General features: G+C 41.4%; 1 protein-coding gene across 13 annotated transcripts in view; it reads right to left on the minus strand.

The window, feature by feature from the left end:
- LOC127411478 (neurexin-3a-like) overlaps positions 1-14,099 on the minus strand; it is a 501,739-nt gene that overhangs the window by 356,390 nt on the left and 131,250 nt on the right. For all 13 annotated transcript variants that reach the window (XR_007892290.1, XR_007892289.1, XR_007892288.1 and 10 more), the window contains exons 8-9: positions 9,074-9,512; positions 6,676-7,059 (exon numbers count right to left, since the gene is read on the minus strand). Coding sequence is in view for 10 of the 13 variants with exons in the window: in XM_051647066.1 (XP_051503026.1) it covers positions 6,676-7,059; positions 9,074-9,512 (823 nt within the window). In the remaining 3 variants the exon portion in view is untranslated. The remainder of the gene's footprint in view (positions 1-6,675; positions 7,060-9,073; positions 9,513-14,099) is intronic.

Consider the following 14,099-nt stretch of genomic DNA (forward strand, 5'->3'; position numbering starts at 1 on the left):
AGGGACAGGTTCTATCGCATCCTTCCGTAGGAGGGTAGCGATCTCCGCGCAAGGTAGCAGCGTTTTCGTCTTTCACCAAGGTGAAGTGGACACCGCTGAACCTGGGCTGATGCCCGGCGAAGTGAATCGCGCAGCCGAGTCGGACGGTCCGGACCAGCCCTCGTGATGGACTGAAAGGTGCGAGCCATGCGTCCAAGTTCCGCGCAAGGGGGACCAAAGGTACACCGTCATCGGATGTACCGGCAGGTGGGGCCTCGCGGCGGGGCGGAGCTCGAGGTGCCACACCACATCGTGGCCGTGCTGAGTCCGAGAACATCGAAGCACTTACCTGGCTCCTTGTGACCACCCCCGGAACAGCCTGGGATGGGGGAGGAAGAGGCCTGTCCTCGTGACCCGTGGAGACTGTCACATCGGGGGTGGATTTGTGCCACAGCTGGGCGCTCAGGGCAGGAGACCGCCGCTGGAGCGCCAACCTGCCAAATGGAGTGGTGGACGGTGGTCGTGATGCCAGCCGTACACACCAGATACGTGACCCAGGGATCAAGGAAACCACTCTTGCTGAGCTCTTGAGTACTGCAGCCACTTGGGCATGCAGCGCAATTAAATGCAAAAGGTAACAAAAAGATGAAGATCTGCTTACCAGCTCCAGAGCAAAGGGTTTCGTTGTCCCTGGGTCGCCCGTCTCAAGGGTGCTTTGAAGCCTTTCACGGGTTCTGGGCGGCCGCGAGACGGGTGGCGTCTGCTTCCTGCGGTGGGCTCCATGCCGGGGCCAGGCCCAAGGGGCGGGCTGCGGCGGAGCCGGTGCAGTCACCGCAGGGGGACGCCCTTGGCGATGAGTAGATGGGGTGCGGGATCTTGAGCCGCGTCGGGGCAGGATATGCCGGCTAGCATCCATCTACTGCTCTACCATCGAGAACTGCTGGGCAAAGTCCTCGACGGTGTCGCCGAATAGGCCCGCCTGGGAAATGGGGGCAGCAAGGAATCGTGTCCTGTCGGCCTCACCCATCTTGACCAGGTTGAGCCAAAGGTGGCGCTCCTGGACCACTAGTGTGGCCATCGTCCACCCGAGATACCGCGCTGTACCCTCCGTCGCTCGGAGAGCGAGGTCGGTCGCCGAGCGCAGTTCCTGCATCAATCCCGGGGCGGAACTACCCTCGTGCAGTTCCTTTAGCGCCTTGGCGGACTTGCAGGAGAGCCATGGCGTGCAGGGCGGAGGCAGCTTGTCCAGCGGCACCGTAGGCCTTAGCCGTCAGAGATGACATAAACCTACAGGCCTTGGACGGGGGCTTTGGGCACCCGCGCCAGGTGGCGGCGCTCTGCGGGCATAGGTGCACCGCGAGCGCCTTTATCCACCGGGGGATTGCCGAATAACCCTTGGCCGCCCCACCATCGAGGGTAGTGAGAGCGGGGAAGCTGAAAAGATCGGGACCGGGCAGTAAAAAGTGCCTCCTGCGACCTTGTCAGCTCTTCATGCACTTCCGGGAAGAAAGGAACGGGGCGGGGCGTGGCTTTGAGCGGCGCCACGAGCCCAGGAACCAATCACCGAGCCGCGAGGGTTCAGGGAAGAGCGGTGAAATCCACTCTAACCGATGCTCGCGGCTGCCCGGGAAAGCATGTTGTCACCTCCGCGTCAGCCTGTGACTGGGCGATCAACCCCGAAGGGAGGAGCCCAGCCGAGGCTTCCGACTGGATGAGCCCGTTCTCCGATGCTGCGCTCGAGAGTTCATCACTTTCGCGGGCTCCGAATAAGAGGTCGAACTCGCCGTAAGACGAGCCGGCGGACTCACCCGGAAGCCCGATCGGGGCAGACGAGCATGCTGGGGAATGGGAGGGCCACGGGGGGATACCCGGCGGAGGCGGTCCCATTGGGGTCCCCAAATCGCCCCCAGTGCTAGCCACGCTGGCCTCAAACCCGTGGGTAAAAGGACCGAGGCGGGAGCCACTGGGGTGGCTCGCTTTCTTACAAAAGCGAGCCGCGACCGCAACGTTGCCATGGACATATTCTTGCAATGAGAACATGACCATCCACGAACGCTGTCTCCGCGTGAGCAGTGCCCAGACACGAAATACAGTGATCGTGACCGTTAGAAGGCGAGAGATAACGAGCACAACCAGGAATAACACACAATCAGAAAAGCATCTTTAAAAAGACGCGTCTTTAAAAAGACGTTCCGTGTGTGCGCTGTTTTAGAGAAATATATACTCTTTTAGAGGGGAAAAATGCTCTTTCAGAAAATATACTCTCCAGTTTTTCTGCCGAAGCGCCCAGGGGCGTTCTCTCCAGTGCACCAGTGCAGAGGAGGGAGAAGCCGCTGAAATGCGCCGTCAGATCCAGCAGAGGTGAATGAACAGTAGTATTCAGCTCAGTGAGCATGACCGTTCGGCTCCGAAGAGAAAATCTGAATGAGTGGTTGCATACCAGCTCCTTTTATACCCGTATGTTCGGGGGAGTGGCATGCAAATACCACTCGCCAATTTTCATTGGCCTTTTATCAAAGACCAGAGGTGTCTCGGGCTCCCAAGAGTGACCCCTAGTGTCACTACATCGACACCAACGTCGAGTGAGTGACAGATAGGGAACACATGACTATAAAACAGAAAATCACATGACATGAAACACAAAACATGAACAAAAACACATTAAACGTGACTACCAAATACGCCCCAATTTGTTTTGCTTTTTTCTGTATATGATTGTATGGTATCTTAGCTGAAGGATAGACTTTGTTTGTTTATGCAAGCCCCTGCAAAGATAAACAAGCTTTGGCATGTGAAGAGAATTTAATGCTTTTATATATAAACAACATTTGATGCGTCATAGAATGCTTAAAAGCACACCTGAATACAAGCCGCAGTTGAAGCACCTGGACGGCACGTTTGCGCTGCCAGCACTGTTTTTTTTTTTTTTTCAATAAAGTCATACAAATACCTTATTTACCTCCTACTACATGTTACTGCCCTGACCACGAGCCCATATAGTGAACACATATGTTAATGAACTAACTTAGAAAGCATGAATGGGGAGCTTATGTTTTGACCAGCAGATGCTGAAAATGAGCTGTATGTAGAACTTAATTGCTGAAGCTTGGAATTCAAACGTAATGGAAAAGCCCCATAGTGTAGAGATGCCCCTTTGTTTAGAAGCCTTCATGGTCCTATACTATAAAATAATAAAAAGTTTCACCCATCAGGGCTCCAGACAAAACAAATGACTTAGGAGCCATTGGCTCCTTTACTAAAACATTAAGGAGCCAAATGGCTGTTTTTAGTCACCAAATCATATAATTGCTCAATTTAGATTATTGTTCAGAAACAAGATAGAAAGCAGAAGAAAAGCAAGACAGCTGGTAACTAGGGATGCACCGATACCACTTTTTCTCTTTCCGATACCGGAAATCATATTATCAGCCGATACCGATCCCGATCTGATACCAATGTTGTTTTTTTGCATAATCAGTTTAGAATATCTTTACATTATTGTGTGGAATTAATTGGGTGTGCTCTTTAAAATGTAAAGAAACACAAACCTCTAACTACACATTATTTAAATATAAAAGTGTAGCTTATTAAGAAAAACATTATTGTTAACTAGTATACTGGATAATGTAGCAACAAAATCAGTAGAAAAGAAGCCATTTTTTTTTTTTTTTTTTATCTGGACTTCAAAGGATTCAGATCTCTTTTTTGTTAAATTTAGTTGTAAGATATCAGTTCACTTTTCATTCACAGTTATTTTTTGGAATCCATTCAACTTAAATATTGTTGTAATTTGTAAACAAATGATAATAATAATAATAATAATAATAATAATAATAATAATAATATATTATAATAGTAATATATAGTAATATTTCTCAATCGTGCACCTTTATCTTTAAAACCATCTGGCTTTTATTTTAACATTCTGAACTCTCCAGGAATTCCTGTATGTGTCTTTTTGTAGGCAAGTTCATAGTAGTTTAATTCGCCTCTTATTCAAATTCTGGTAAAATGCTCCTCCGGTGCCATTCTAAATGCATATTATAAGTGAACCGAACTATTGAGCATCTACATCTGAGATGTTGTTCGTGATTAGCGCTCAAATATTGCACACATGTGACGGCCAAAAATAGCTGCGAGTGCTAGCGGTATGCATGCTTATATGTGTGTGTGTGTCAACAGAGCAGCGCCATTCTCTAATATGCTGGCGCTGCACGTGCATACTATATATTTACTTATTAAACACAGCCTTTTGTGATTCACAGACCTATCACACGTCTTCAAGTGGCTTTGAATAAAATGCAAATGAGTAATATGAACTACTTTAATGGTGTTTTTATTGTTCTTTTATGTCATTTTTGGAGCTTGATAGTAACGAACATGACTAACACACAGTATCGAATTTGGATAGGGCTCATCGGACCGATACCCGATCTGTCTAAAACTTCAGTATCTGAGCCGATACCGATCCATTCGTGCATGTGTTATGAGTGTGCGATAGCTTGATGTGACTAGCCCACTGAAAGGTCCGACCTTGGCACACAATTCTTTGAACATAGTGCTTGTCATTCAGAAGTGTTTAACGCACAGCTGATCAATAATGTGAGTCCTCACAATCCGCCAGAACAGTTTTGAGAGCAGGCGCTCCCAGCCAGGTATGCGGAGATTGGCGGTATGTGGGCATCACAGTTATTTCAGCCCACATTATATCAGATATTACACTTTTTCTGCAGTGTCTCGTGGATGCATTTAATAAAATGAGATACTTGGTCCAATCTTGGAAATAAAACTATCCCCAAAGCAGGGAGAGGTCATTCAGCTGCTCCCTCATGACGATACGGCTCCCTCATGAACCGTATCGTCATGATGGAAATGCGGGCTCTGAGGCTGTATTGTGATTGGATATGATACCTGATGAATGAATCCCAAGATCTTCCTGCTAGAACTACGCTTACATTTCTGACACAAGCCATGGAAATGCACAGTCCAGGTGCACACAAATTTCATTGCTATCCATCACATCATGAACAGCAAATCTCCTTACCAGTGTTCACAACAATACAAATGCAAACACTAACAAATTACCAACTGAATGTATCTGTGTCAGAATAATGTGTCAAAGAGTGTGTATGTGGAGGCGTGTGATTGACTGACACTTAGAAAGCTGAATATTTTGCCTTGTGGCAGAACTGTAGTTGAATGACAATGCTTAGACATGTCTCTAGTCTGTACAGGAATAGTGCCTCGCTCTGCTTACAGACTCAGTATAACATGAGGTGACACACTCAGTTTGATGCCCTTGTTGATTATCAAGATTGACATGCATGTACGAATGAACGTGCATGCAGGCTGATTTACAGTCTATATCTCTGTCAATGGAGTGTTACATTGCAGGACAGTATTTACTTCTACATTCTAATAAAAAGAGAAGAAAAAAAAACACTCCAAACAAAGACTATAAATTACTCTTTATATCCTTTTGAGTCTTGGCCAATACTTTTTGTTCTTTTTAGGAAACCTGAGACTAAAGTCCACATTAAATTTCTAATTTCTTATCGTTGTACATTTACATGTGACCATCTAGCAGATGCTTCTATTCAAAGCAATTTACAAATGATGAAAAGCACAAGAAATGTATCATACTGTATAGAAGTCAATGATATTAACAGAGCAGCAATCTATCACTCAGTTTGGAATGTAAAATGTGTTTTGTGTAACACCAAACAGATAAATGAATTCTAATTTAGCCTTACAGACTAAACAGTGTTACTAGCATTTGTGCCAGAGCAATACACAATTTGCTTTGCTTAGACACAGTGGAAGTCCCTCTATTACCTGGTTACCTGGAACTCTTGCCTCCCTGACCATACGGAAGCTTTCTACCATTCCATACCAATAGACTTCAAACAAAAGATCCACAACCATTCAAAAAGGTCAGCTCTCTCCTCTCATCCACTACAAGATTTGCATCTTAGCATTGTTTCATTCAGTTTAATTTTCATGCAAATCCTTCCTGCTCAGCATCTCCATCCCTGTGATCTTAAGGTCTGAATGCATGACTGGACTTTTTCCAAGATATTACATCATTGTGAGCTTGACTCAGATGCAGCACTCCCCAAACCCCACAGAACATCAGATTCCATAAAGCAACTCACTGAGATATTAATAAGCTTATAGTTTCAATGGTTATGTGAAAGCTAATCCGCTGTTTACAAACAGCAGCAGACGGGATTTTACAGGTGAGAAGCTACACAAACAGGCGTGACGGTGATTGTACAACATCTTTTTTTTTTTCATTCAAATGTAGCAATTGAAATTATGCCCGCCTTCCTGTTTATTCCGAGACAAAACAAAAATATTGCTCTGGAAATACACTGTACTTCAGCCATGTTTGTTTAAAGGGATAGTTCAGCCAAAAAGGAAAATCTGGGTCATCTTTTACTTACTCTGTTGTTCCAAACTGTATGACTTTCTGAGTTCCGTGGAACACAAAGGGAAATGTTCAGAAGAATGTTAATCTCAGTCACCATTCATTTTCATTGTATGGAAAATAAAGATGTGAATGGTGACAGAGGCTAAAATTCTGCCTAACATGAAAGAAACAACATGAGGTTGATGATAGGATGTTTAATTTTGGGAGAACTATCACTTTTAACACACTGCTCATAGTAGGTTACTATGGTCTAGGTTACTTACCCCTCTCACAGGTGCGTGACCAGTAACCGGTGCCCGTACAGTCGCAGATAAAACGGTTCCATCCTTCTTTGCATATGCCTTTGTTTTTGCACGGATAGCTGTCGCATTGTTTCCCTGACATCTTATTGCAGGAAGGCTTGATCCCTGCCCCGTTCTGGGCTTCGGCAATCTGCCTAATGTCCTTACTGCGGCCGTCGATGAACAAGTCCCGAATACAGCCTACGTAGCCGTAGTTCAGCATGGCAGTCCACAGCTCAGTAGGTAGGATCAGGCCACCCCGGTTGTCGGGGAGACCGCCCAGGTACATGTCTCCCTCCAAGTCCAAGATCTCGTTTTCGCCACTGGCAGTGAACGGAGTGCGATGGCTGTTGACAGATATGGTGCCTGCAGATAAGTCAGACAAAGTAACGGAGAAACAAAGGAATGAGTTGATATATCCTTTAAAATAGTAGCAGTTATTATTAGTGTTCAAATAACAGTTTACAGTTTAGTTTTTACACATTCTTAGGGTTGTGCATTTGAGAAGTGTTCCAGAATATAGTGAATCAGTTGTGTAGACCATTTTTATGACACTTTTATGGTGCCTTTTTGTCAAATTTGCAGCTTGACAGCCCCTGGTCACTGTATACTTGTATGAAAAATAAAAACATAAACATTCTGCTACACTTCTTTTCACAGAAGAAAGTAAGTCATAGAGGTTTGGAACACAAATTATGACAAACTTTCAATTTTGTTTGAGCTAACCCTTTAAAAAGTGTCCTCTTTTTCTTCTGAGTGTTATCTACTGTACTGTACTACTACAAGATACAAACAACAGAGGAAGATAATGTGAAAGAGATGAAGAGAGTGACAGAAAGACATACATAGAGTATGTAACAGAGGGTGAGAAAAAGGGGGGAGGGGGTGTACGGAAGGATTATTTTGTATTTATGACTTAATTTGGAGTGTGTGAATCTTTTAAAGATCCCTCAGACAGACACACATATGTAAACAATGTATCCCGTATGGGAAACTGGGTCAATGGGGATAATCTCTTCAGAACTGACACTGTCAAAAAGCTTGCATTATTGATATCCTACAAGACCTCCCAAGGGCCCTGTGCTATGAAGTGATATGGTGTAGTTGCCAATCGATTTAGAAATAGTAACAGCAATTCAACGGCGATGAAAAAAAAAAAAAAGAATGGGCTGGAGGAAAAACAGAGAGAAAAGAGAAAGTGATTAAATATTAAAGAGTTTTGTTGAAGTATAAGTGAATGGAAATGTCAGTTGGTGTTGGACAAAAAAAAAAAAAAAAAATCTGTCTGTAAATGATGAATAACCACTGTGCTTTTTTGTTTAAAGCTGTTATCTTTGTGCTGCAGAGCTTAAAGCTCCTGGAAAACACACAAGTGATAACATAATCGGACTGTTTTAATATTGAAACAAAGTGGGGGGTTCTTACAATGCATTGTTAAAAAAAAAACTATTTACAAAAAAAAAAAAAAAAAAAAACAAAAAAAGAAACATTTTATGTGTGGGGTCTTATTTATACAGGACTGGCCATCTGGAGAACTGAGACTTTTCCTGAAGGGCCGGCAGCGAAACGGGGCTGAATGGGTCACGATAAGCTGAAATGGGCCTCTGCGTTATGCAGAACGGGCCACAAAATGGCGCCCCGATATGCCGAAGGGGGCAGCGATATGCAGAAAAGGACAGCGACCCCCCCCCCCCCCCCCACACTCAACAACTTTTAAGGCCAGTTTCTATGTAAAATCCCGAGCCGATTTCTCTTCCAAGTCTGCCCCTGTATTTATATGAATGTATCTTCTGACATAATAACACATGAAAGCAGATAATAAATGGGCCATTTTATATATTTTAAGTCCAATGGTGAGTCAAGGTTTCTAGCACAGTGATTTAGATTTTCTACCATATTCCTGACCTCTAAGATTAAACAGGCCGTTTTGGATATTGTAATTTTAAAACTTCTTCAGTACATATAAATGACTTGATATGATTAGCGAAGATCTTAGTATTGCAACATCTTGCATAAATGGTCTGGGGGGAGCTTTTAGAATTAAGAATGGTTATGCCACCTCTACACTTTGTTAGCAAACTCTGTTTTCAGTTTCCTAACAGCATCATTTTCCAAAGTATGCAATAATAGACTTTAGTCTCAATTTAGATGAAGGAAAACCCTGTTCTAGTGTAGATGAGGGGCATAAATATAGAAATGTATTGTGTTTTCAGACAAAATCGTATTAGTGTGGATGTGACCTTAGATCAGGCCATAAAAAGTCTTTTAAAGAAAAAAATAGAGAGAGAGAGAGAGAGAGAGAGAGAGAGAGAGAGAGAGAGAGAGAGAGAGAGAGAGAGAGAGAGAGAGAGCGAGAGAGAGTACCCACTAAAATACTGACCTGATCTTCCATCTCGTTGGATGTCCACATGGTACCAGGCCCCATCGTTTACTTTGTTCTGTGTGGCTTTTACTTTGATAGTCCCAGAGCCCATGTCCAGCAGCAGGTACAAACTCCCATCTAGAAGCTCCACTGCAAAGAAGTCCACTTTAGTGTTCTTCTGGCTGCGGGAGTCCTTTCGTTCCTGTGGCTTCCCATGGGTGAAGAGAATAAGGCCGTTTGGTTCAGTAGTACGGAAGTCAAAGGAGATGGAGCCCATGCGCTTGGTATTCCACTTGGGAAGGCTGATGTAGGCCTCGGGCGTCTCGAACGAGATGGGATCCAGTGTGGCCACGTTCTCGCACTTGAACACCACATCTCCCTGGATCTTCATTTTGGGGTCCACAATACGGGCAAGACGGGAGAGCTCCAGCCTGATGTCATTATTTTTGTAAACAACCTGTGTGGATGTAAACAAATAATCATGGACTGATGATGATAGATGAGATATCTTTATCTGGCTTTTGAAGATAATGAATATGAATATGCTAATTAGTTTTTTTGTGTGTGTTTTTTTTTTATTTTATTCTAAATAGAGAGACCAGGAAAGGTGACTTTATTCAAATATGACCTGTGATAATACCAATGGGCCAGGCCTCTGTCTGCAAATGATTCTCTCTCAATGGTAATTGACTCTCGCTGTGCTGGCACAAGCATGTGGGTCTGGTTTCCTTGATAACTATGGTAATGGTTTGACAAAGCTGCTATAGCACTCTCTGCCACAAAAGCTTTGAGAAGCAAGGCTTGCTCCTGTCTGCTTCCCAAATCTGACATCATGCTCTGGGTCCTAATGTCTGTCTCCTAAAGGTAAGACATCCATCATATATAATGAGGACACATACAGTGGCCTCAAAAGGTATTTGAATACTTAACACACACATAAAATGAATGGATGTCATTGCATTAGATACCAACATATTAAACCAAGTGGCATCAGCAAACAAATGATACTTTAGCTTTTGGCAGGACTACCTTCACTTTCTGAGCCATTTTTGCAATGAATTGGTCCCAGCTGGTCACAATTTAATTTTTTGTGGATCTACAGTATGAAGGATGTATGAAGTTCTACAACATATAGACATGTCACACTAAGTTTGACAACTAGAAAATGTCCAAATCCAAATACTGTTTGTCTTAATTTTGGACTGTATGTCTACTGTTACCATTTAAAATGTGAATATCTAAAACATTTTATTTATTTATTTATTTTGTTTAAAAAAGTGTGCTTGTGGTCTCTTTAAAATAAAAGCAATTTGGTTTGAAATTTAGTTGTGATCTAATGCACTGATATTCATACAGTTTAAAATTGTAGGTAAAGTGTCCAAATATTTTGGGGCTACTGTCATATGGCCATCTAGGCTTTTTTTTTTTTTTTTTTTTTTTTTGGACTTATATGCAGCTAATATGTCACTAGTTTAGTATGCAGTTTTACACAGCTTAGCCACACACTTCATTTCATGAAGATTAAACCGACATAAAGTGTACTTGCAAAGGGCACAGAAATTCACTGGGGTGTGAAATTGCATGCTTTAGCTAATTTCTCTTTGAGAAAGAGATATTTTTTGTGTTTACATTTTAGAGCGCTCTCTAGATTCAGTTTGAGAATGCAATCAATTGAAAGAAACACTTTCTAGCCCTGATATTACAGTTAATCCTGAAAGTTGTGGCTATAAATCAGACATCCTCTCTTTCTGCCGGTTGGGCAGAGTGGAATGGAAGGATTGTGTTGTGTTCCTGCAGTAAAGCCACTGAGATATCCAAGGCTTTTCGCCTCGGCCATCCTCCTTATCTGATAGATCATAAATATAGTCATCCTCCCCAAGGGGATTCATTCCTCAGACAAAGCCATACATTGGTTCACAACTCACACAAGTACCATTATTTTTCTCCACAAGACTAAAACTGCTAGCTGCAGTCTCTTATTGTTCTCTCAAAAATAGTATTTCTACTTTGTAAACCATCATGTTTCGGTCAGATGGATTGACCTTAAAATCGCTTTACCTGCAAAATAAGAGACTTTTTAAGCACTTATTGTAGATTTGGTATGAAAAAATTCAATACGCCCATGAGCTGTCAATATTTTTGGTCCATTTGAACCAAATATTTTTGCTCAACTTTTTAAAGCATATTGAAAAGACATAGATTAAAAGCCACAAAATACCAATTTTGATATCATGGGAACTTAAAAGGGTCTAGGGTTTATTTTCTTGGTTGATGCTTTCGTACCAACAGAACAGTGCACATACTGTAAAGCATTGCTTTAACAACAAAGCTCACTCTGTAGCATCATACAGCTGAAATACTACAACTAAAGAGTTAGACTGGATTAGATTTGCTTAGGTATTGATTTAGCTATGTTATGCAGTTATGTAGATAGACAGATAGCATGCTGCACACACAGTCTCCACACACTCTCATAGGTGCAAACATTACATTGACTTCAACATGACTGAAAACCACCAGACATTGATTAGACAATGATTGCTGTTATTTGCAACATTATCATTTCTATTTATCCTCCGAACGCTTGTCTGGTGCATTTCTCATCATCTAAATCAAGATTCATCCTGCAAATTGTCCACAACACCAGGGGCAGCCTTTGTTCCTGACACAAATTGATACTCTGCAATTTGGTCTGTTCTATGGCACTGTCATTTTGGTACGTCCATGAAATGTCATCTGGTTAATTCAGCTGATGAGCGGCTCAGAACTGTGAAATGTCTGCAGCAATCCCTGTGTCTTGATTTTGTAAACGAGCTTCAGAAATCACATTCCAGTTGTCCAAACTGTGAAACCTATTCACTGAAATATTCCTTAATGGCATTCATTGACTTTTGAAATGTGTGATGCAAACCTTAGCAGAAAAGCACTCATAGAAAATAAACATTTCAGTTCAGGACAAATATTTGTTCCCCTGGGAGAAAAGACTGGCAAGATGTGGTCGCTTGAATGGAGCGCCCAAAGAAATGTGACATTTCAATATAATGTTGGACCTTTATCTAACCAAATCTGGTATGAGATGTGTTTGCAGGAACAGAGAGAAGCACAGGCAGGTGTAACTGAGCATTAATCGATAGATAGACATGAGAGAACTCACACCAAGGACCTGTCCACACAGAGCTATATCGGCTTTATACGTATACATATTTGACTATACGCCACGAGGGAACATAAGGATTGACTGGTTCGAGACCCAGAAAGAAATTTGTTTGAATGTATGGATGGACTAGAATTTCATCAGGTTATTATCTTGCCTTGCAGACACTTTCTGAAATAAACTGGAAAAAGAGGGAAAAAAAAAAAGATGGAAAGAGCTTCGATTCTAATGTCTTTACTGTATAGCTTAGCTATTTACAACCAAGCAGCAGATAGGCTACCAGTTCTGCAAAAACCTCAGTGTTTGATTAACACCATGGCATATAGACCTTATTCAGAGTAGACAACGTATCTGCAGTCCAAAACCTAGTAAGCTTCCTATCTTGACAGTATTTTAAGGCATAGTTGTGCTCAAGGGATGAAGTTTTATTTTTTTATTTTTTTTCAGAAGGTAGGCAGCAACATTATGCCTTCTAAGATATCTAATTTTGGGAATATAGGAAGCATTGCATGTATTCTTCATGAAGAAGGCAATCCGACAATGCACCGTAAGAATTTTATACTGAAAAGTAGGGATGCACCAATACAAAATGTGTGTGCTAATACAATACTAAGAAAAACATCTATCAAAATCAATAGTTTGGTGGTTTTTATGCTACTCTCTTTCAAATCACTGATAATTAATTACACAACTTCAAAAGAAGTTTTAATAATAACTTTATTTTCTAATGTATGTCTATATGTCTTCCATGTTTCAGAGTAAATGTTCTCATTTATAAACAAAACATTGAAACTAAAAGCACATTATTAACTCATATTAACTGAATTCTAAACAGCCTGTGGTCAGGCTGTTTAGCCAATTAAATTGGTAAAAAATATATACATATATTTTGAATTCTGAACTCACATTAACTGAATTCTGAATGATAAAGCTTGTCCCTTTTTAGTTGCAGCAGCTTCCACATAAGCTTTAATAAACTCATCCAATTCCTTGCTGTGTCAAACTTTAAAGTGAGTAATCAAATTAGTTGTGTTAAACATTTTAACAGTAGTGAAATTCTAACAATGCAAAGCTTATAAATAACAACTATTTATCATTATATTTTGTCATTGTCACCCAATTCAAAGTAATTCCACATTTTCTTTCACACACTGCATGAGTTGCTGGTTAAATGGTTAGTTCACCCAAAAATGAAAATTCTCTGAGCATTTACTCACCCTCATGCCATCCCAGATGTGTGTGACTTTCTTTCTTCAGCAGAATACAAACAAATATTTTTAGTAGGATATCTCAGCTCTGTAGGTCCATACAATGCAAGTGGACAGTGATCAGCACTTTAAAGCTCCAAAAAGCAGACAATCATAGTAAAAGTAATCCATTCGACTCCAGTGGTTACATTAATGTCTTATTAAGCGATATGATCGCTTTGGGTGAGAACCAGATCAATATTTAAGTCCTTTTCACTATAATAGTTTACTTCTGGAATGGCATGAGTGTGATTAAAAGATGAGATATTATTTGTATTTTATTTTTTGGATGAACTATTCCTTTAATTGTTCAACATGTTTGTCATACTGTTGTTTACTAGAATAATCGAATAATCATTGATTGTTTTTGATCAATCAGCCAATCTCCAATGTTTGGCGAATACTCTGGTGCATCTCTACTGAAACATGAATAAAAATAGTTCCAGTAAATCTAATAAAAAATGTACTAGATTGCCCAATATTTGTGTGATTATGCATTATTTTACACTTACTGTAGAATATTGTGTTATTAGCTTAGCAACATGCTAACATGAAACTTCATTGAAGTCAACTATAAAAAAAAAAATGTTCCCATAACTTCATGTGAAAAGTTCTATATGTGTGGGTGTTGCTCTAAATTTGA

The sequence above is a fragment of the Myxocyprinus asiaticus genome, chromosome 20 (assembly GCF_019703515.2).
Source record: "Myxocyprinus asiaticus isolate MX2 ecotype Aquarium Trade chromosome 20, UBuf_Myxa_2, whole genome shotgun sequence".
Taxonomy (NCBI): Eukaryota; Metazoa; Chordata; class Actinopteri; order Cypriniformes; family Catostomidae; genus Myxocyprinus; species Myxocyprinus asiaticus.